The sequence below is a fragment of the Cynoglossus semilaevis genome, chromosome 13 (assembly GCF_000523025.1).
Source record: "Cynoglossus semilaevis isolate Cse_v1.0 chromosome 13, Cse_v1.0, whole genome shotgun sequence".
In the NCBI taxonomy this organism is placed as follows: domain Eukaryota; kingdom Metazoa; phylum Chordata; class Actinopteri; order Pleuronectiformes; family Cynoglossidae; genus Cynoglossus; species Cynoglossus semilaevis.
In genome coordinates this window covers 6,372,540-6,396,812 of record NC_024319.1, presented here as the reverse complement: position 1 = coordinate 6,396,812, position 24,273 = coordinate 6,372,540, and the positions used below count along the sequence as shown (strand labels likewise).

The following is a 24,273-nucleotide window of genomic DNA, read 5'->3' as shown; positions in this document are numbered from 1 at the left end:
TTTGTGCACCTGGTAGCAGCAAGGTGCACACGGCCCAAAAATCCCCATACGGTTTTCATGCTCACTGTCTTCCAGACACTTGTTACTCATAAAAAGTATCACCCTCTGTTGTGCAGTGCACCGCATAATATAATCATATATCACGGAGCTATTTGACATGAATTATCAGGGAATGGCACCACAGGAAAAACCAGACGATACGCCCGATGGTCTTCGTATATGAGTCATTTTCCTTTTTTCTTTATCACTTTGTCCTGTCACAATTCGTCTTCATCTTCCATCATCCTTCTCCCTCTGAGATATTTACTGCTGGAGCAAGCAAAACAGCTGGAGAAATACTGCAGTCCTTGGGATGAATTCCATGCCGGCTTTTGGCAGCAGCAAAGTGAAATTTTTTTGTCTGCATCTGCACTGAGTTATCAAAATCTGATATAGTCATTCATATGGTAAAAGAAATGATAGAAATGAACAAAGTGGGCCAACTTTGTCAGGCAATGCCAGTGAGGAAACCACCCGGTGTTCCCGACTGAATGGTTTCCCAAATACTATTTAGAAAAGAATCATAAAGTCATTACAGGTTTGACGAGGCAGAGTCATCCTGATTCTTTCTTTCCTGATTATTATCTTTTCTCTCTCCCTAAGTGTTATCATCAATGTTGAGTTCAATTAAAAACACATCAATAATGAGGAGACATGGGCTGTCTAAGAAATGATGACCGGTTGTCTTTTCTCAGACAGAATCTCTTGTCTGCGACCTTGACGACACATGTTGAGAGACAAATGACAGTGCTGACTGAATTTATGGAGCTATTGAGTGCTGGCGAGTGACCATCCTTCTTCCAAAATGTGGAAAAAGCCAAAACAGGTTGCCATAAACCTTGCCCCCTTGACTCTCTCTCATCTCATTCCAGGATATCTGCAAGGCCCTGTGGTGTCATCGTGTTGGGAGGAAGTGCGAGACCAAATTCATGCCAGCTGCCGAAGGCTCAGCCTGCGGCCCTGATATGGTCAGCATACCTTATTTTATTTTTTTCTGTAAATATGTGCATTTTACTACAGGGACATTGTTGAGGTATTAATTAAAGTTGGTTGAGTGAAAGGCAGTTCAAGTCATAACAAAGGAGCCGACACAGTATTACTGCGTTTGTCGTATTTTGTTTGAAGATAGTAAAGTAGGGAGAGGGTGATGTTCCCAAAAGCTCTGTCACCTCAGGAGTGGAATCTCATGGCGTGAGAAACATTTCACTTTTATTGCGCTCTAATCTATCTTACCTCTGAGACAATTCCAGCAGGATTATGGAGATTTACGTCTTCATTCAGGATGTAATGAGTCCCCTTTTTAAATTTGCTATTCACTCAGTGGGTGTAGAGGTACCCTTTAATTTACTGCAGCATCATCAACACTTAGTCAGTTAAGGCTCGTTAAACTAAATCCTGCGTTCACATTTCAGGAATTCTTTCCCTGTTGTGTCAAATTAAGACGCAGTGTGCGGTGTCCGACAATCATTTACCTACATTTTGATGAAAAGAGTGGCAAAAGGAATTCACCAGTAAAGTGTGGATTTTTATGCTATGCCGTGACAGTCACAGTCACTCACATACTGCCTTGAATGTTTCAGTTTCAGTCCAGTTTTTTAAATGTTAGAGAAAACCAGCGTTTTTTGAAGAACATTCACACCCACACATGGAGAATACCTAAACTCCATACAAAAACACCATCATCTGTTGGGATTGAACTGGTGACCTTCTTGCTGTTAGACAAGAGCTCTAACTACTGCATCACCTTTTCAGGGTTATATGGCTCTATATTAATGTAATTCTTGTAATATTATACTTGTGATGCCAGTTTGTTTTTTTCTTTTCCATGACCCTGGACAAAACACACACAAAAAAGCAAGCCTTCACTAATGGTCTCCCCACATTATAAATAAGTGCTGGACCAGTGAATTCTTATGACCCGTGTAGCCAATGTAATGGAAGTCAGGATGAAAAATGCACCGAGAAAGTAAAGCCAATTTGCAGTACATTGACGCGATAGGTCAAGAGGTTAAATGAAGGGAGGTGTTTAATATAAAAACATTATTTATGGAGTGTTTTTCGTGTCATAAAGTGTTGAAGTCTCTGCCCACTACGGTGGAATGCCTTCAACTCGTACACCTCTCTGAATACATCGTCTGACCCGACGGTGTCAGCCTCTCCCACCACAGGCTAATAAAAGTGTTGTTAGGGGAAGTTAAAGGTTTGACTTTACTGCTTTTTAGATTTAGATAAATTTGAGTTCATTCAAGTACAGCATCCATTAAAAAATCTCCACTCTCTTCAGAGGTACCACAGTCTGCCTCCATTATTCCACCTCAGAGAGCAGCTGCTCTTGGTTTGTTGCTGACATGGCAAAAATACGCTATTGGGGCTGAAGCCAAAAAGCAATCTGGGCTCTTTATTTATACTTCGTTATTTTTTTTTCTACTATCCGGATGATTCTCCCCCAGGGTGCTTGCTCTGTCTCCCCTCCCCCCCCACCCCCCCCCCCCTCCTCCCTCCATTTCTTTTTCTCCCTGACAGCCAACTGTGGCATTAGCTTTTCACTATATTGAACTGGATGTTTTAATCCCACCCTCTCTCTCCATGGGACAATTAACAGAACACAAACAATGACAGACTCACTTAGGAATCTGTGGCACTCCGCCGCGAGGGGGAAAACTCCAGGGGAAATCAGCTGTTCGAGTCAAAAACCACAAGATTAGTTGGAGGTTTATGCATCTGTACGCGGGCTTGTGTGCAGGAATGAACACAGTGGGATCAAGAACAACTGAACATTTGCCCACTATCTGTGTGTATGTGTGTGTGTGTTTGTGTGTGTGTGTGTGTGGTCTTTTGTGCCTATAGTGGTGATATCATCTCAACACATTCAAATCCAGCTCCCTTCTCTGCCAGGAATAAGCTTGTGACACAATGTTTTTCAGGAGAGTTCAGATTTTTGCTTTGTCCAAAGTGCTGCGTCACTTATTTATGTAAAAAAAATGTGGTTGTTTAGTTCATGACGCAGTTTACTAAATGCAAACAATCCTAACATATTGTTTAATTTCATATTCATTTTTTTGACATGCCTGGTCCAGTTCCATCATGTGCTGATGGTTAGAAGACGCTCAGCTGGTCGAGCCGCCGCGTTCTCTTCCAGCCAAAGGCAGTTAACAGCAGTGAGATATTCCTTTTGAAAAACTACATTTAGGGGAAAAACATATTAAAAACCTTTCACACAATAAAAGCCAACGCAGAAACTTCGTATAAATACTACAACACAAGTCTTACTTACTGTAGTAAGACAGACACCCCACCCAGATAGCTGGTTTGGCCTGGAGAGATATCGCAATTTCTTGGCAGATATTGTCCTTCCAGCTCTGTATGTGTTTAGAAGAAAAGTATTTCTTTGTTTATTTGTGCTTTGTTGGCAACACAACCTAAACCTGCTTTAAGTTACTGTATATTAAAAGCTGCATCAGGAGAAGACCTCAGCTTCATGTACCGTACAGGACACTTTAAAAGAACGACAAGATCTAATCGTAATATTTTCACAAAGTAACCTTGACGTGGTTATTTCCATATTCACACTTCAGTTATGTTTGGCTTAACATTGTTAATTATGGCTGATGACAGCTCGGTCTACTGTCCAGAAAGGAGCGCACATTGATTTCTCTGAGGGAGTATGAATGTACTGTGGAACCACAGAGCATTTAAATGAGAAATCCAGTGGTTTCAACACGTAGCAATGTTGTTTAAGGTCACCAAGTATTGTCAGCACAGAAAATCTGAAAACATTTAGCTCCACGTCAACTGAGATGTTCTATTTGACCTCAATGTCTGCAAAAGGCAGCGTAGCCTTACAAAGTGATTCTATGGGACTGTTTTCACCTTTTGTTGTGCTCAAAATATAATATTACATCCAAAGCAACATTAATTATATCTTAATTTGAAATATATTGATCCCATATTTGGGAAATTCTTGAGTTAGCAGCAGATATGCTTTTAACAGGCTGCCCCCTGCAGGCACCAAGCATGTGGTTCCTCTGGGAATCGAACCCAGGATCTCTCTGCTTGCGAGGTGGTAGTGGATGGATAACATGTATTTAAAATATTTTGTAGCGTAATAAAAAATTAGCCAAAATCCGATTTTGCCTGACTGCGGTCACATCCAGTCAAAAACAGTTAGTCTGAAACTCCAATGTCTGCGTGAGCTTGGAGAAAAACACCTGCAGCATCTGGTGAGAGCGCCTCCACTCTGAACCAAATAAGGGTTTCACTGGGAAGCTATTTGCTCCCACAGCGATTGGACAAGCTGCACATGGCACCTGGCACTGACACTCGTTGCTGCTTCCTCCAGTTCATAAGCAGATCCCTGGACACGCCGGTCCAGATGGACTACTTCTCCTGGTGTCTGCACTGAGTCCTTTTTGTGACTGAGGTTTAGAAGGCAGCTGAGACTGCTATAAACCTAATTGATTTAGTCAGATTAGTGAGAGAGACAAAGGTATGTGTCTGCCCCTTCAGTCACGTTTCTATGTAGGATCACAACGATTCAGTTATTGTATGTCAGAAAATATCATTTGGGTATTTTATATATATGTCAGATCAGGCGCGTGTATAGAACGACAGTATTGATGGAACGTTAGTGTCTTGTTAGAAACTACTCAAAGTTACAACTTGTAATAATGGTTTTAACACAATAAAGGCCAAAGGCAGGTCTGCAACTATATCCACAATAGGAAAATAGTCATTATTGGACAGTGTCTTTTTCTGTGGCTTCCACTCCATAACCTCGGACAGCTGCACTTTATATTAAAACTCTGCAGTTGGTACTTCTGCTGCAGTTTGTCAGCCATCATGAAGGAGACAAAGAGCAGGATCTGCTGGAGACACTGCAGGTTAAACACACATTCAAATCCCAACATTAACTCTACCTTCCTTTCCTCTAGTGGTGTCGTAGGGGCCAGTGTGTGAAGCAGGGTGACGAAGGCCCACGGCCTCAGCACGGTCAGTGGTCCGAGTGGTCAACCTGGTCTACCTGCTCACGAAGCTGTGAGAGCGGCATCACCTACCGAGAGAGGCAGTGCAACAACCCCAGGTAGGGAAATTTGGAATTGTAAAAATTAACGACAGAAAAAAAGTTTTGACTTTTGTTTGTTGACGAAGACTTGGAGCCAGAAGCCAATGAGCATTTAGTCAAAGTCAGGCAAAATTCAGGGTTTTTTTGGGCTATTTTTGTAATCTCTTACATGAAGTATTAGCTTGAGTTTAGTAAAATTACCAATGAAAAGTTGGTATTTTATAGCAGATGTGCAGTTGTGTGTGTGAAACAAACATTATTATCTGCTCGTCCTTGACAAAAGTTCCGTTGCCCCACATGTACGTGAACAGGCTTAGCTGAGCACACAGCGTCTGTGTTAGCACTTTCCTGTGGTGCCATGCACTGTTTGTGTTGGCTTGACTCAAGGCCAAGATTATATCAAGACACATGATTAAAATAGTGCCGATCCATCACGTGGTTCTGTCACTTTGTCACTTATCAGCTATCAGCTTAGTCCCTTACTCATCAGTCACTTTGGATTATTTGCACTACCAGTCAGTCAAGGGGCCCCATCCCTAAATGCCGGGCCCCTCCTCTTTATCATGTCAGGCCAAGCTCCTGACAAGTGTTGGTCTAAATTAAACAGAGCACAATGTCGAGAAAGACGGGGAGATGAGGGAGGACGGATGGTGGGTGTGGGGTAAAGTCAGACAAAGAAGGGCCAGAGGAAAGAGAGAGGCAGTAGGGGGGAGGTGAATAGGGGTATAGAAGAGTTGACAGAGAAGGGATTAAAAAAGTGTGAGATGAAATGTAAAGATGTAAAGAGGGAGAATCCGAGAGGGAGAAATAGAGATAAGAAACAATGTGGTTGTAGGGGATTAAAGAGGGTGTAATTGTCCTGTGGAAGGCATTTTAAGTAACACAGCCTGGGGCTGTACACCTGTGATTGGAGAAACCTTCAAAAGACACGGCCTCATAGAGACCTGGCAGCAGAGTGGAGTCGTATGAACATAAAGGAAATCAGCCACATTCAGTCAAATATCTCACAGTGTTTTTCACGTGTGCTAATAAGTCATGTGCGTAGACCAATGTTGGGGTTGTTGCCTGTGAAAGCAGAAAAATAAACTGAATATTCAATAAAGCCGTAAAGTGTCTTCACAAGCCGATTAAATAACCTGAGCTGCTGTCGCTTAAGGTCATGATTTATTTTAATTTAATTTCCCTTTGATAAGATTTCAATTCAGTCAGTGTTTCTGTTGTCTCATAAACAACATGTTCATTCAGATGCTACTAATAATTTAACTCACCTTATTTCCTGTCAAATGTCAACACCTTTGGTCGTCTGAGGTTAAACCTTGTTTTGATTGTTATTTTAAAGAACATGTTTTTGGCATCCCCTTTCATCTACACTTACTGTGCAAACCATTATCACAAAAAAAATGTTCAGGGCCAAAAGACTGTATTTAAAAAATTAGGCTTAAAAAAAAGTACAACAGTACAGTAAGCTTCACAAATGCTGACAGAAACTGAACCGTCGTGTATTTCTTCAGGCCTGCGTATGGTGGGAAGTTCTGTGAAGGCTCTTCCAGGTCATACAAACTGTGCAACACTGATCCCTGTCCTCCCGGCTCCGTGGACTACAGAGCACAGCAGTGTGCCGAATTCAACGGCAAACAGTTCAGAGGCTGGTACTACACCTGGAGACCGTACACGAGAGTGGAGGGTAAGAACACTTGGTTCGATTGGGTGGAGGAAGCCAAAAAAAATAAGGGTTCACTTTCACACCAGACTTTACCCCAAGTTAGCATTGAGGAAGAAGATAAATCCATGTTATTGAGTGGCCAGAGTCAAAAACAGAATTCCATCCAGCACAGACAGTCCTCTGATCATACATCAATTCACGCCTGCACCTACCCTCGTCTTCATATCTTTCCATGAGAATTTTTTTTCAACCTTTTTTTTTACTTTAAATGCACGGTGCTTCCTTACTTTAGTTCACTTCCTGTCTTTGGTTCACTGGATAGTCCTTTTGCATTAACCACTTTAAACAAATCACCCCACGGTTTTCTTTGCAAACCGAATGAGACCCATGTTTTCAGGTAGAGAACAGTTCACTTGTTTGGTCCACATCGTTTGGCGATGAACCGTCATACTTACCAAAATGAAAAGGACTATCCAACAAAACACGGGCTAGACCAAGCGTGTGCTCATACTCTGGTGTGAAACTGCCCGAAGACAACCTGCAACCACAGATAATTTCATCAAAACCCAGTTTCCGCAAAACAAACCCTTGACCGCAAGCAAAAACACGACCTTCTTGGTGGCGGTAAATATTTAGGGTGGTGTAAAATAACAAAAGCCAATGTTTAAAGTTGAGGACTTTAGAATAAACATTCTGCCTGTGGCTACTGTGGATATTTTCTTTTCTTACAGATCAAGATGTTTGTAAGCTGTACTGCTTCGCTGAAGGTTATGATTTCTTCTTTGCCTTGGCCAGCAAAGTTAGGGATGGAACCCTGTGTTCCCAGGACAGCAGCAACGTCTGCATTGATGGACTGTGTGAGGTACGAGTTGAAAGCGGAGAAGCAGAGCTTTTGGAAGTGTGTGAAGTTTGCCCTGGATGTTTTTCAAGATGATTTCATGTGTCGGATCTTTGAAGCACAGCTATAAATCTTGAGAATAGTTGTAGCACTGGAGAACATCAATAGACACCCTTGTTGTGCTGTTTCTCATTGGCTTCAAATGCAGTAAAAGAAAAATAAAAAAAAAACGCTGACCTGTCAGTGCAAAAAGAGATAATTGATGGTAGATTTAAGCTGTTTTCATTTATTACAAGGATTTTGAAGTTGCGTTTAATGTTTGCATTTAAAGGCGTTGATGTCTTCTCTTCACATTCAGAGAGTGGGCTGTGACCATGTGCTGGGCTCCACGGCGGTGCCTGACGCTTGTGGGGTTTGTAAAGGAGACAACTCCACCTGTAAGATCTACAAAGGACAGTACACCAAGCAACATTACACCAACCGTAAGCTGTATTTATTTGATAGTTCAGTTTATTGGTTTCTATAATGTGGCCTACGGCAGTGTAGTAAAAGTGACTTCTTTGAAGATATTTTTTCCCTCAGAAATGTCTTGCAGGTAAAATGTGGGAAAGTTCCATTTTTTTATGGGTGTTTTAAAGAATGTGCTCCTTTAATATTTTTATTTGGTTTGTTCCCTCTTGGCTGAATTATATCCAGTCTGGTTTTGTTTTGTAATTTTAATTGTTTGTTTTCCTTGTGTGTCTTGTAAATTCTATTTTCTTTTAACTAAATTGTTATCTTATGTGTAGTATTTTTATTAGACAAAACGTTTTCCTTTAGGTTTTTTGTTGGCAATCTAGGCTTAAGTAAAATTTATTTTATTTTGTTATTTGTTTTCATTTTTTTACCAATACATTTTTTTAAATGTTACAGATACTCTTTTACATGACTTATATTTTTTCCACCTTAAGCTTTGTTTGTTTTTCTGAGTCTAAAACTAAGTGTATGTACTGTTATTTTTTTAGTAGTTTATATATGTAAATCTAAGTACTTATTTCAGTGTCTGGTGGTATTCTTTCATATCTTTCTTAGAGTACCACGGGGTAGTAACGATCCCAGCAGGGGCTCAAAGTATCCGTGTAGTTGAGTTGAACACTTCCAGCTCTTACCTGGCTGTAAGGGACACCCAGAGACGCTACTACCTGAATGGACACTGGACTGTGGACTGGCCAGGCCGACACCCAATTGCTGGTGCCGTATTTGAATACAAAAGACCTTATAACAGGCCAGAGAGTCTTTTCTCGACTGGTCCCACCAATGAGACGCTGGTCGTAGAAGTAAGTCAGGACTAAAAATGTAGACTTTGGCTACAGTACATCACAACTCACATGAAAGTGAACTGTTCTTCTTGGTTATGATTTAATGCCTAATAATTGTGTCAAATCTTGCTGTGTAGATACTGTTGCAGGGCTGGAACCCTGGTGTCCGTTGGGAATACACTCTGAAGAAAGCTGATGAGAAAAAGAATTCTAACAAACATCATTACTCCTGGGCCATCATACGCTCCCAGTGCTCAGCGACATGTGGAGGAGGTATATTATTATTTTCAAAGTGCAAAACAAAGTTACAGTGCAGTTGAACTTCATCACAGTGCTGTCGTTGCTGCCACATCACATGTTCAGCACAGATTTGTAACTGTCAGACTCCCTTTGTGTCTGCTTTGGATTGGTTTTCAAAATATATTGCTCTAATGAAAAAGAGGCAGTTCGCCCCAGACTGAGACTGATGGGAGATGAATGGATGAGCATCTGAAGCTAAGCCCGGCCTTTCTAATCTGTAATGGAGGCTTTGGCTGCAGGTTAAATGGAGAGAGAGCAGCGTTCCCATCATTAGCGAAGGGGCATTAGTAGCTCTTGTTTCTCTTCTTCTTTCTACTGGAGGCCTGCTATTACACACACACACACACACACACACACATGTGCAAAGGCTATTACACTTACCGAAGTAGTCCCTTACATGGTGATTTGAGGGCAGAGGTTAGAAGATAAAGGTGTGCCTGTGTGTGTGTGTGTTTGTGTGTAAGCATTTGCTTGGCTTTATGAGTGTGAACAAAGCCCCCAGTGTGAAGATCCGGCTGATTGACCCCCTAGGTTAAAGTTCCCCACCCTGGTCTGTGGTGATCCACCCTAATCGCCACCGCCTCTTTGTGTCCTGATTGTAGGCCATGATGAGCTGGGAGTCATTTGCTTTATTAAAGAGTGTGACTGACTAACTGACCTGTATGAGTGGAGATGTGCAGATTGACCTCGCCTGAGGTTAAATACCACTGTGAGTGTCTGTGAACCGGGGCTCAGGTTTCATATAGATTCAAATAAATACTAACACTATTAGAATTACTACACACTCAGTATTCAGATCCATACAAACCCAAGGTTTTTGGGTTTTTGTTTTTTCATTATTAGCCTTGGCCTTTGAGTATAATGAATGTATTGTGACCCCTACAGGCCAGATGAACACCAGACCAGCCTGTTACAAAGACTTGAGAGTCCAAGTAAACACAACGTACTGCAATCCCAGATCAAGACCAGCTACTGGACCCACGCCATGCAATACACAACCTTGCCCTGCCAGGTCAGACTCTTATGCTTTTCATATGTATTTGCTGTGCATGCTGGGAATAACATTACCAAGTGTTCTTGCGGGGAATGCCTTTGAACCCACTGTGAATCTATTGTTGAGCTCTGAGCAGAATCACCAGACTGAGAAAACATAAAAATAGAATTTACAGCTCTGAGAGTTGTGATTTGCCATGTTGACATATTTAAAGATTTTTAAATAATTTATCTCAATCTGAAGATAATTAAAATCTGTTTGAAATCTGCAGACATTTCGTCATTCAATATGTCAATAGTAAAAAAAGAAAAAAGGAAAATGATCTGATTGGAAAAGCTGTAAAAAGTATTTCAGGTTAGGAGTCATAAGGGCTCTGTCTCTGTTTTACTAATTCTGTGGAGTCCTTCGTCTTCCTGTCTCAGTCCCCTCCACCTCTCCACTCGTCCGGGCTGCCATATGTTATTAGTCAACGACACCTTCATATCTGTTCTGTCATTTCATAACATGTAACCACCAAAAGGAGCTGTTTATTAGTTGAGTCAGCTCCTCCAAACTTCCCACACTCTCTACACATAATACAGTGACTAGAGGCTGTCATGTGGCATTACCGTCAGTTTATTCTCCAGCTTCCACCCTCTCCCAGACCAGTGAAGCACCTGTTTTACTATGATGACATTTTCATCTTTCGTGAATAAAGAATTTCCATTTCATTCCAGGCCTGCACAGACAGAGGGAAGACAGGGGAAGTTTCGCTTGTTATTCTGTTAAATGTCTTCATCCAGTTTAGAATAATTTCCCTCAAAATGTCAGAAACTGTTAGCTTCTGCGTTAGTTTATAACGACAGGCCAAGAATTCCTCGATCTTCAAACTCGTAGCATCTCCGCGGAACAAAGTTTATGATAAAGCTCCATTTCTCTGGCAGTGCTAGGATGCACAAAGGTCTTCTCAACTCGAGCTCCTTACTTCAGATGTCGCTGGGCAACAAGTATGTTGAAAGATTATTAGGCGTCTTTATCTTGGTTCCTTTCCAAACACAGTGATTTCTAAGGACATATTGTGCTGCAATTGGTCATTGGAGAAAAATATGAGATACAGTTTCATTTGGGAAACAGAAAAAATAATGAGAAATAAGAAATGTTATTATGGGTCGAGGTTCAATTTGGGTCACAGTGGCCAAGTGGGATTGTCATGATGTTGTACAATATCACCGCTGTCACTCCATAATCTATGACGACACCAGGAAAAGTGAGAGCAAAGCTCACTAATGGTCCTGTGGTTTCGAGGCAGGGTTGTGTAGGATTTTTTGGCTCAGTTCAGGAGGTTCAGTCCTTGTCTGTAAACCCCTGACACTCAGGGCCAGGGCAAAGGATGAAAGATTAGTCAACATGGTCCAACACTGTGGACACCATGAGCAACAGTTTTCCCACTGAGAGACAGAACATACACAAACACACTTTCACTAAGAAAAGCCAACAGGGTATTGATCCTCCCCTGTCACTGGTGCTCTGGAGATTGTCATATAACTTAGTCACATAAGGCCAGAAAGTCACTGATACTTTTTTTTTAATTACAATAAATGTTCAAGCACATGTTTTTTCTGTTGGAGCCAGATGTTCATTATATGCACAGGATATAGGAGAGTGAAATGAGTGCAGTGACAGAAGGCATTGTTGTGTTTCAGAGCTGTTGTGGTACTTTTCTTGAGATGATTTTCTGCAACTACAGCTGCATTCCTATTTCAGAAATGTTATGCAACCAGAATGTCTCTGGTTTGAATCAGTAAACTGGAATAATACATTTGGTGCATATCTAGTCTGGATAATAATTCTGAACATCTTCCTGTAACAGACCATTCGTCTGTATCAACTTTTCTGCTATGCACCTGGGGTTAGGGATCTTTCTGATGAGCAGATTGGTATGATAACTAGTTGTACCTGGAATCGAACCCCTCGACCTTTGAGCTGGATATTGACTTGTTCAGGAGCTGATCCACAGTCATCGGCATGAGGACTTTTGCAAGAAAAGGTCACTGTGCACCAACAGAAGAAGGTCCTAGCCTTTATAATGTACAGTTATAAATATCACTCACAGATAAAAAAAAGAGAAATCATCTTAACACATTTGACAGCTGCTGATTAGGTGAGAATTCTAACGTCTCTCATTTTTGAATTCCCATGTATGTATTATGAGTGATGGTCGAAAGGATCTGCCATATTCTTGGACACCGCTCGCTGCTGAGAAGCTGTTTCTTGTGCAGAGTAGAATTTTGCTGAGACACTGACCTCATACCGGATTAGCGTTACATGTGCTGGATGTCTTAATGCGACTTTTTCTCCGGTGTATAAAACTGTTTTATTATGCCGTAGCTAAGCCAAAACCAATGAAATGCTTCATGAGCTGCTGTTATTTGATATGTGAAGGTCATGGGTGACACAGGCTCAATTACACCTGTGCACAGTTTTGTTGCTGAAGATAAAGGGACTTAAATGTAAATGTATAGATTGTCGCTGAAGTGGCAAGATACGCACATGCACACATGAGCACACATAAGTCAGTGGTGTCGGGTTACTGTGAAGCTGACTCCCACCCAGGCTTCCTCAGCCGCTCATCAACACAGTCTTGAGTGACCCTACAGCATCCCACCCTGAGATCAGTGCAGTCAAACGTCCAAAATCTTTCGGTCCAGATGTTCGTTAAAGGGCATTTATATTCGAACTGTGCTCCTCAATCCTCTTTCCTCCTGCTCATGAAGTCATGCCTCTCTTAATAGGCATTCTATTGGAAAAGGCTTTCTCAGGGAAACAGTATTTACGGACCGTCAGTATTCTGTAATAGGTGCTGAAATCATTGAACCCCAGTAACGTACAGTTTATCTCATGTTTTATAGAAACCAACAGCTGCTTAAGGCGGATTTCTTTCCTAAAAGTGTCAGTCGCTGAATATTTCTCTCTTGCTTGGTTTGTGTATGTCTCTACTTTGGAATAGGTATCCTAGGAAAATTTTGCCAATGACCACAGAGCTGTCTCAAATTCCCAGGCAAGATGGTGTTGACAGAAAACACACATGTAAAGCCTTCAGAAATTGAGGCAATATCCCCCGACGCTCTGTGAGCAAAGATGGTCGAAGATAATTAAAGTGACTGCAGTTTATTTTCTCATTCTGTGTGTGATCATTGGTTGTGTTAGAATGTTATAATGATTCTTTGTTTTCACTTTTCATATCCTGCAAAGCTGGTACCAGTAGCACACTGGGGGGGCTTCACAATGAGTCAGTTAGCGCTAACTGTATTTTCTAGATATTCCACAATGGTCCAAAACACCAAAACAAAGCCATGCTGCTTATGCTACATCTAGGTCACAGGCCACCAAGGGAACTGCAGTCTATACTGTTCAATAATATAATAGTGTGTGTTATATTCAGGGATGGCTCGATGTGATACTCTATGTCGGTATGAGTCCGATACTGCTAAAACTTTCTGGATCGAACATTGGAGAACAGCTATGTTTCATCTGATCTGATACTTATGCCCAAATCCTCAACTTAACTTTTCGCTACATGTCGTAAACAGGAACACAGAAAAGAAGGTACCGGTAGATAATACTCCAAGTTGTAGTATCATTATCAGTAAATTATACTTTTGGTAAATGTCTATTCTTTTTATATTACAATGGATCCTTGTAGTCCTTCAAACGATAACAGTGAATTCCTTCGTGTTGTTCTCTGTGATAACAGCCCAAACAATTGATGTTTTTTGTGGATATTTACGAGGTGTGATTACACTGTCATTATCTTGTAGACAGAGACAGCGACGGCCTCAATTGTATGTATTTACTTTAGCGGTTTAGTGCTTACTCATCTTTAATACTGAAGAGATGTGTCACTTCTTCGATCCCTTCTACACATTAACACACAAATATTTTGCCGTGTGGTGAAAACATCTTTGTCCTTACATAGTCTTTTCTTCTCTGGGTCAGAATGAGGCTTCATCACTCGTTTTTAAAAGTTGACATCAAGGGGAACTCCGTAACCTACAAACTGATTTTTCTATATAATTTTGTCTCACTGTCTGTTTGTGTCTCTGTCTAACCCTCCGAGAAACGGGTCACTTATGTAACCTTCCTGTCTTTACATTCACAGACATACAGTACAGCTGCAGAGGAGGAGCAGGTTAGGGTGATAGATCCCTTCACTACACAGTCCTTTCACATGTGTGGCTTCAGACACAGCCTAATGGCCCAAACACTTTGATGTGATGTCTCTTTGTGTCTTTGACCTGTCCAGCCCTGCCCCCCGCCCCCCAGCCCCTCACAATCACTCACACAAACACAAACCAAGCAGCTCGCCAGTTTGCTGTCATTCAGTCTAAGCTGCTTTCTGCCTGCAGCACTTTTATCTCCCAGCAGGGATTTATGTGGCATTATGACAAACATACACAGACTCCTTGGCTGCTTGTGTCTGTCTGTCTACTACAGTGTCTGGAGCTTTTAAAAGTAAATTATAAATATGGCCACACTTATATTCACCCATCTTTTGGTTATTACATCCGACCCCCCCCCCCAAACACACTCTCCCTGCTCTTTCTAGTAGTTATCTTACAAGCTGTCATCCCCCTTTTACATTTCTCACCACTGTGATGTCGTCTCATCTCGTCTCTTCCCTTCCTGCCTCTCTCACACTCTGCCATTACAAAGTTACACACACACGCACTTATCAACATTCACTTACAAATGGCTTTGTGTGTTTACACGTAGTTGAGGAAGGAGTGATAATAGTGGCTGTAAAGTCATCTCACAGTTGTTTACACTCATCCCTCTGGCCTTCCTCCCTCACTACAGCTGGTGCTGCTAAAGTGAAACGTGTGATTGTGTGTGTGTATGTGTGGAGGGAGGGAGGGTGAAAGGGAGCCTTCTCTCGCTCTCTCTACCCCTCCTCACCCACATTCTGTCTGTAAAAGTCAATTTTAAATTCATTTTAGTTTTCAGTCTTGATGACCTCTTAATACAACATAGAGTGGTACGACCCACCTTTAATATCCACTGACAAGCTCCAGCTCCAGTTAACACACATACAGATGTATGATAACAGCAGCCACTGCCTGTCAATGTTTAACAAGAAATCTTTTATGTTTTGGGGACCTTCACTTTCCCTGTTCAAGCGTTCATAGAGCCAAGTCAGTTTGGTCTTAAAGACACATGACCCATGTCATAGAAGGCCGCCTGAGAAATATGTAGTTGTTACAGGCAGCGTGACACAGCCCGGTTATGAGAAAGTTGAGCAAATTAACTTGGAACTCTCTCTGCAGCTGTACAGGATGGACAGTTTATAGTCACTGACAGCAGACCGGGATAAAAAGTCCACACTTCATCACCAATAACACTCCAGGAATCAATAACACCCTGTGATTCTGGACTGACAGGCAGGATTTGCCAAATTAGCTGATGTTTCCATGGGAAAATGGTCATGGTCTAGGACATGTGGTGGAGAGGTGTCTCTGTCCAACGTCTCTACATCCCAATGATCCTCGGACTAAAGTGGTCAACATCGGTGAAGGATGGCTCACAGATGGAGGTTTTTGCAGCTGGCACCCAGGCACTAGTGGAGAGGTCTCATGGTGAAATGCTCTGCAGGTTCAATGCAAACCTGTCTCATAATAAATCTATGTGAACAGTCATGTAACGTATTCTTTATGAATACCTCCTTTGTGTACATAAATGAGTTAAAGGATGGAGGGGTTAGTTTTATTTATAGAGTTTTATTGATTCATTCATTGTCAGTGAATGAATGAAATCATGTGGTGCTGACGAAATTCCTAGGAATTTCCCTCCATCAGCAAACGTGCAGCCATCATTTTATCCAACTTCAGTGTCTATTAGACCTCTCTGTGCATAAACTGTGACTCGACACAAACACGTGGTGAGACAACAACCAGATATGCGTGCTAGGCCAGACAGACCGGCTGTGGTCACTGGTCCGTCTCTTTTGGAGTCCCACTATTTGGAGGCCACGCAGTTATTTCATTTTGCTGTGTCTGCATGCACCAAGGTGGAGCAGACAGGCATAACATCATGGAAAAAAATCTGTTTGATGCTTGTTCACATTTAAACTATGATATCAGTCTGTCTGCCTGAAAGGCTGTACGCTAATCTAAGCACAGAAATACCCGGTCGCAGACATGCAAAAACACTCGCAGTCATAAACACTGGTCATAGGTCATTAAATGGCCCACGCAGAGTAACCAGACAGTGTCTTTTGATGGCAGAGGTCTATCTGACACTCAGGACATCTGATCCCATCTGCTTCTGTCCAAAGCGTATGACGCTTACTCATCCACCGACATCACTTACCGACGGCAGCCAAGGTGGAGATCACATGGTGGTTTATACTTTGACGGCCCTTTAATCAGTATATTTAATTTCAGCTAGGTCGTTACTGTGATAAATTGGTGCAACGAGTAAATGGCTTTCAGTGAATCTCTAACGTGTTAAGTTTATCGTTTACCACATTACGATCGCATGCGTTGCAGGTCAGATGACTATACTTAACATTTCTGAGCAAAACAGCACATGTGGTGTAAGTGAGCCAGAATAAGACCTCACGAAGTACCGAAGTAGACTGATGAGTGCACATACTTGGTGAATACTTTGAGGGGTATATCATGTAAACATGGTTTCAAGAATTTTCCAAATATGGGATCAATAAAGTTCACATTTTTTTGAATATTAACAACAAAATGGCATTTGCAGCTCATGCCAAAAATTTTAGGGTTGGACGTAAAGTTGGCTACAAATACATATAAACTACAAAAATACATAGAGAGTATACTCCAATATTTGTATGTTTTAGGTTAACTATCCACACCTTTGGGGTATCAAGATTATATGGGAAAGTAGCATCCACCAAAGGGTTAGCCTTTTCAAACAAAAATGGTTTATAGTTCACAAGAAAATTGTTTTTTGGTGCACATTAGCAAAAAAACACACCATTATTTAGATCACACCACATGCGGCCCTCGGGTCGCTATGTGAACAGGTCGGCCTCAGGCAACAACTGCCGTGTACAGTAACAGTGATGGACAAGGCCTCGTGAATGGCTTGGAATTACTTAAGGAAATAATCGTGACCCGACACAGTCTGCCTCTTTATCAGACATACAGTACGTCTGAAAAGCTGTCCTCTCCAGAGCATCTATTTTGTGCAGCAAGTCCACGGACGTCTCCGTGCTGACATCATAATCTTCAAACTGGACCAGTACTTTAGGGTGATTATAGAGAGGAAGATACGTTTACGTGACGAAGGATGGAAACTGAGCCGATGGCACCGTTGAGTTTAGGGTCAGATGCAGAAAGCAGAGAGGACGAGAAAGGAATAGGAGATTAGGGGATTAGGGTGTGTAGGGTGTGAAGCGTGTAGGGTCGAGAAAAGCACTAAAAAATATAGCTTGCTTTGAGAATTAGAGTGTGTTAGAAATACCTTTACACAGGACAGGGTTCTTAGTTTACAGTGTGAGTTTGTACAAAACAGACTGAAGTCATTATAAATAAAGTTAACTTTTATAATCCATGGCAGCTATGTTTAGACGGGAGGGGACTTTAAATGATGCAGCCGGGTTTCAATTACAGCTGGGTGTTTAAAGGGTTGTGACTCCAGAGCCAGTCAGCTGTGGAAAGAAAAAAAAAAGTCTGAACCCTGCAACAATGTCTGATGCATGATATATGAACACTGTTGTTTAGGGTAATGCTGAGTCTATTAATACGGATAATAACTATTTATTTTTGTTTCCATGAGAGTGTGTTTCTATTTTGGAGCAGCTGCTTCTACTTTGAAACAAATACTCAGCTACAGGGGGAAAAAACTGCACTGTCAGTTAAAAGCAAAGGTGACTTAATTGCCAAACAGGGCGTCTTCTGCAGCTGCTTTTACTGTATAGTTATCATGTCATTGGCAAGTTCCCGTGGGCTTGTCTGGATAAGTGATTGAGGACCTGTGCACATTGACTCAGCAGCCCCTTTGTTGTGTTTTTCCAGCTGGTCTGTAGGGGAGTGGGGGGGGTGTAGCCGAGGCTGTGGAGGAGGAGAGCAGATTCGGCAGGTCCAGTGTGTCCAGAGAATCAGCCAGGTCAACGCAGACGTCCTGTCTGACTCTCAGTGTTCCCAGCCCGCCCCAGCCAGGAGACAGGCATGCAACACACAAAGCTGTCCCCCAGTTTGGACCGCAGGGCCGTGGTCGCAGGTGAGATTGGATAAAAAGGGAGCTGACCTAAATGGAGGGGAATTTGAAGTGATTAACACAAATGTGTAAAGGACTAAAACATTTATCAAACACCAAGAAACGAGCTGCAACTCGGCTCCTAACAATGTTGCGAAGTGAGCCTCAGAGCCTTGATGGCTTCACCACATTTTATGGCTGTGATCCCAGGGCCTTTGAAAACATGAATGTGCCCAGTGAACCTTCTCATGTTTTATTCTCGGGCAAATTCCTATACATTTATTCTTAATGTTAAACCATTTCACTCCAAATTGCTCCTAACTACCTGTCACAGACAGTGTCCGGTTCAGTTCTTCTCGGGGGACTTGCACAGAAAGCCCCCAGTTTGTTGGATAAAATAAAAAATTTTAAGGACTTTAATTTAGGCTGTGCCATACGGTGTGTGCATCAGATCAAATTGAACATTTTGGGAAATGTTGCTCAATCTCACATGAGTTATTTAGGAAATGAAGTACAAAAAAAGTCACAGTGGCACACAGGGCTTGTTCCAGTCTTTGGCCTGCAGTCATTCTGATCAATCATTTCATGGTTATGAGAAAAGGGTACGGTAAAATGATTGCTGTACTAAAAGAATGCTGCAGAAATAACCTCATATAATAATATTTCATATATATACTGTATTACTGTGTTAGCTAAGGCTGTCAAAATGAATGCTTTTATTGGGTTAATTATTTAATGACATTAATTTGTTAAAAAGAGAATGGCTAATATTTCCACCATCCATTGACTCAGTGTTACTCTGATAATACTGTAGATAATAAGATAATAAGACTAGAACTACTAGAATGATGTTGTTGAGGACAAGGTCAACTCTTGATGAGTTCTACAGGTCACAATAAATGAACAATAATGACTAAAGACCACAAACTCAAAGACTCTAAAATTGAAGTTTATAGCCTTGTCTATTTTTCTAGACATTTATCCATATTTTTTAGTCATATAGGAATATTGATTGATCTTGAGTAATCATGAATCATAGCTACCCTGTTATTTATCATCTCAAAACATGCATCTGGATGTAAATCCTAGAAACATTTTGAAATGTGGACAATCCTAACAGTTCATAGCAGACTTTCCATTTTGAAAAATATCACATGGTGTTTCCTTCATGATGTGGAAATAACGATATCAATGATTATATTACTCTGATTCGGCAGTGTTCTCGCAAATGTGGCACCGGAGTCAAGAAGAGGACAGTGCTGTGTACGAGCACAGACCCTGGAGTTCAGACACGGACACTTCCAGACAGTGTGTGTGCAGGTCTACCAAAGCCCGCCAGTCAGGAATCCTGCTTCATTAAACGTTGCCAAAAGCAGCGAAAGGTCCAGTGGTTTGTCTCCACATGGCAAGAGGTAACTCAGAACCATTAAAACAAAAAAAGTATTTAAAAGAAAGACAAAGTACTAGTCATACAGGGTATTCTGGGATCAAATATTAAGTTTTTCTTCCATCAATTTCAGTGTTCTGTAACCTGTGGTCGGGGCCACCAGGCACGCTTCATCAAATGTGCAGAGAAGGTCAGTAATGTTTGTTTGTGATAACTCTCAGTTCTATATATTCACCATTTTAGTGTGGGTCAAAACTAACATACATGTGTATATTCACACTCTACTACGTAGGACACTGCAGGGAAATACAGAGAGCTGGCTGCCAAGAAGTGCCACCATGTCCCTAAGCCCACGGTGGACCTCCAAAGACCCTGCATACTGGCTGAGTGCCCTGTCCGTACGACAGCACCGGTCCACAGGTGGAACATGCGTCATCGCACTAGTCCAGCTCAGCCTCCCCCTCGAGCAGAATGGCAGCAGTCACCTTGGTCTCAGGTGAGGTGGAAAACAGACTAGGATATTCTGACTTGGGGTGTAGAAATCACTGGATTTTTGACAAATTTCATAGAGGAAAAAGGTCAAGTAAATTATCAGTAAATCCACGGTACATCAATTCTAAATGTAAAAAATTGTGAATGTCTGCTAAATGTTTTGTAATGTAATGTAAATGTGTGGAGAGACTGATGAACACATATTAGTCACAATTATGAGATCCACTTTGAAAAACTCTTTATACAAATACTTGGTGGTATTTATTGTTTTTAATCACGAAGACCTTGTTTGTGTACTCTCCAGTGCACCGTGACATGTGGTGGAGGAGTCCAGGCCAGGACAGTCCAGTGTTTGTCTCAGGGGAAGCCGGCTGCAGGCTGTCCACTCCATCTCAAACCCACGGTGTCTCAGGCCTGCAACACCAACTTCTGCACACCGTCTGAGAAGAAAGGTATTAGACAGAATGTTTTTTTGTTTTGTTTTTTTTTTTTAATTTTTTGCACTTCTCTTTGTATCTGAAATAAACACACCCAATTGCACAATTTTCCTTCTCTCCTCTTCACAGATACTGCATGTAGAGATTACTTCAGCTGGTGTTACTTGGTGCCCCAGCATGGAGTCTGCAACCACAAGTTCTATGGCAAGCAGTGCTGCCATTCCTGTTCAAACTCAAATCTATAGTCATACAAACCAACTGTTTCTGCGTCACTGATGGAGCAGTAGTTTGAAAAAAAACAAAACAAAAAACAACTATATTCAACGTCCACGCTTTGAAAAGACTGTATTGTCTTAAGCGTGTGGCGAGCACTGAAACACAGAGGACATTTCAGTGGAAGTGCAGTTGCAGTGCCCTTTCTTCTCCCTGGGATGCCGGACATCTGGATGCAAGAACTCGATGCTGTCAGCACAACACATGAGTGTGATCAGCGTGGTACAATGAAAGGAGGAATTGTGAGGAGAAACTTGCAAAATGGTCATCTTGATTAAAATGAATAGGACTTTTGAATAGAACTTAAAAGAAACTGAAAACCCTGAGATTTGTTGTTATAACATCCAAGGCAGTGAACATCTTACCAGCAACAAAAGCCCAACGATGGCAAACCAACAGAGAAATATGTCTGATGAGGTTTTAAGGACTGATGTGCAACGAAGCGTGATAGGTCTTGGTGTTCACTGCTACTTTGGAGCTGTGGATTCTGATCGTAACAAAGGGATATTTCAAAGAAACACGTACAAAAAAAAACCTTTGCTTTTATTTTAAAGATTGATTAAAACAAAAGGACTGGCTGTGATTAATCCATGCAGGTTGGTTGATTAGCCGAGAAGAAACGAGAGAAGTAGTCTGCAGTTGGTTTTAGCTGTGTAGACTGGTTTTTGTACTCAGTGGTGCTACAATGTTGTATTTCGTCACCAATTTAATGTGAACTTTCAGGACAGTTTCAGAGGGAACTGAATTGTGTGACCCATGTACATTAATGTATGTTTTATTTATTGGCTTTACAATACAGCATTGCTGGAAAACTGTATTAATGAGCAGTATAAATATGTCCTTTTATTACTCTACCTGAGGCCCATTACCCTTATATTTTGTATTGTTTCATAGGATTTAATGCTGACAAACTGCACCTTTTTTTTTACTCAAATATTTGTCTGTTTTTGTACAAAACATGTATGTGTTGTCAAATACTCAGTTCAAACAATGGCTCAACTCATGTGATCATTTTACAGCAGCTGCCAAGTGAAAATATGTCAATGTCATAAGGTACAGTCCACAGTTTTAGACGCCTGGCCTATTTTGTGATTCACAGTGTTCTGCGTCATGTATTGCATGCATTAATATGGCACTAAAGTAATGCATTTTTATCACCTATTGGTAAAAAGCACTGACGAGTGATGGATAAAGGAATTTCAAAGTGACTTTTTCAATGTAAATCAAACAATAAAGACATTTGTGTCAGCTGTAGATGAAAGTTTGAGATTTAGAAAAATTACACATCTAACTAAAACCAGACTTTCTAAAGAGCTGTTTAAATTCCATGCAGCGGACATCATAGCATTAATGCTAAATTAGCACTAGCAGCACTTAGCTGCACCCCAACGGTTTTGTAGGCTACGACCAGATGTAGAAGCTGTTGTTAATCACTGTCGTTTTTCATTAAATAATCCCACAACATCAACAAATAACATTTTAATAGACTATAGAGACCATTATCGTGATCTATGGTAGCAGAGTTGGACATACTTAGCTGTTTGCAGAGAACTAGTGACAGGAGGAGACGTAGCTCCAAGTGCTACCTTAACTATTCCCTTCTTGCAGTTGTTTTGTCCCATTTATTAGTAATAATTTCAGTGTTTTTTACGTTATAGGAAAACAAATTTATATTTTACTAAATAAATGGAATTTGTGTGTACAAAGAATGTCATGATGCACTACAGCAGGAAAATGCACCAAAACAATACATGTACATTGATATATTTACACATACAGTACATTCTTGCCTCAAATAAACTTAAAAACGTGTTTTGCAGTAAAACAAGGCGTTCTAACATTTCAGGTTTTTTTGGTTCATAAATACAAAAATGAGCTAAGCTAATTCTGCTAACAACAGGGTATGTTTTCTTTGGGACAGTTACACAAAGTACAGTATGTGATTCAACAGGTTTAACAATGTCAAACAGCTTTTTTTCTTCATTATAAATGTGTACAGTAGCAGGACCACAGTACTTCAAAGTACACTGAACTACTGCCATCATTTACTGTAAATTATATAATTATAAGAATGTCTCTTTTGGCTTTAGACCGTGTTGTCAGTAAGATCCAGCATCCAAGCTAGCAGCCTGGCAGCACAGCGTGGTATTAGACATTTCAACACCTGTGATATATTGTGTTTGGGCTTGACTCATTTCTCAACAAGTCATGGAGACACTGATGCCCCAAACAAAATCACTATTGTCATCATTTCCCAAACAGAGACCCTCAGCCCTAACACTGAGAGGACGAGAGGAGAATAAGAGAGGGGGGAGGAAAAGAGAGGGGGTAAAGCTGGGTATCTGGTATTTGGTGCTGTCAAAGAAAAATGCAGAGAGAAATACAGTGTGTGAGCCAGAGGGAGAGGTGGGTATGGAGTCAAAAAAGGGGTTTTCCTCCTTGTCAACTGCTTCTCTGAGTATGATTCATAGCCGGTCAGCTGCAGGCACTGCATCCGACTGGGTATCTGTAGGCTGCGCATACAGTACACATACAGTACACATACAGTACAATATGTCTACACAGTGTTCACAGAGCAGAGGTTCATTGTCCAGTTGTCAGAGTTTGCTGACAAAACACACAGAAAAAAAGAGAGATCGAGAGAGTGAGCATCAGATTATATTAAGTTTTGTCACTTCTGGAATGTACCGTCCTCGGCCACTTTGCACCCAATAATGTTGAAACTCAATCATGAGAAAAGAGCAGGAGAGGGGAGAGTCTTGTGTCTGTTGTGCACAGCTGCTCACAAGACCTTCCATTAGAAGAAAATGGGAATAGGAGTATGAATGAGTTATTGTTGATACAGTGATAAAGATCAGCGACGGGGCTTCCTGCAGATAAGAGGAGTGATCAAGACAAATTCTGCAACAGTGTTAAGTGTTACTTAGCCCATGTCAGCTAACAGAGGGATTATCATTCAGATAGAGACAGATAAAGAAAAGCATATACAACAGCACTCTTACCACTTTAAAGAAACTATGCTATCTCTGACTGCATCTGTTTGGGGGGAGGTGACTTGTCAGCCCTGGGGCTACAATCTCAGAGTTCACCTGAAGTTACAGGATTATTACCTTTCCATCAAGGAAAAAAACCTCCCAATTTGTCCCAGCATTTGATGTATCTGCTTCTACTTCAGAACAGATGTCCATATTTCTTTTTAATTCAAGGACACTGTGTACTGTTTGTGTACCATTCTGACTGTTCAGACTAGAATTGTCATTGATAATTCTGAAGGTTCTGGTCAAT

At 41.3% G+C, this 24,273-nt stretch overlaps 1 protein-coding gene across 1 annotated transcript in view; it reads left to right on the top strand.

The window, feature by feature from the left end:
* The window catches only part of adamts16 (ADAM metallopeptidase with thrombospondin type 1 motif, 16), a 53,888-nt gene extending 31,646 nt beyond the window's left edge, over positions 1 to 22,242 (top strand). The window contains exons 11-24 of the mRNA XM_008323248.3: positions 912 to 1,007; positions 4,971 to 5,119; positions 6,613 to 6,785; positions 7,496 to 7,626; positions 7,961 to 8,084; positions 8,674 to 8,918; positions 9,038 to 9,173; positions 10,086 to 10,212; positions 18,219 to 18,423; positions 19,617 to 19,811; positions 19,920 to 19,976; positions 20,079 to 20,282; positions 20,583 to 20,730; positions 20,845 to 22,242. Coding sequence (XP_008321470.1) covers positions 912 to 1,007; positions 4,971 to 5,119; positions 6,613 to 6,785; positions 7,496 to 7,626; positions 7,961 to 8,084; positions 8,674 to 8,918; positions 9,038 to 9,173; positions 10,086 to 10,212; positions 18,219 to 18,423; positions 19,617 to 19,811; positions 19,920 to 19,976; positions 20,079 to 20,282; positions 20,583 to 20,730; positions 20,845 to 20,960 — 2,106 coding nt within the window. The 3' untranslated portion in view covers positions 20,961 to 22,242. The remainder of the gene's footprint in view (positions 1 to 911; positions 1,008 to 4,970; positions 5,120 to 6,612; positions 6,786 to 7,495; positions 7,627 to 7,960; positions 8,085 to 8,673; positions 8,919 to 9,037; positions 9,174 to 10,085; positions 10,213 to 18,218; positions 18,424 to 19,616; positions 19,812 to 19,919; positions 19,977 to 20,078; positions 20,283 to 20,582; positions 20,731 to 20,844) is intronic.
* The last annotated feature ends 2,031 nt before the right edge of the window (positions 22,243 to 24,273 follow it).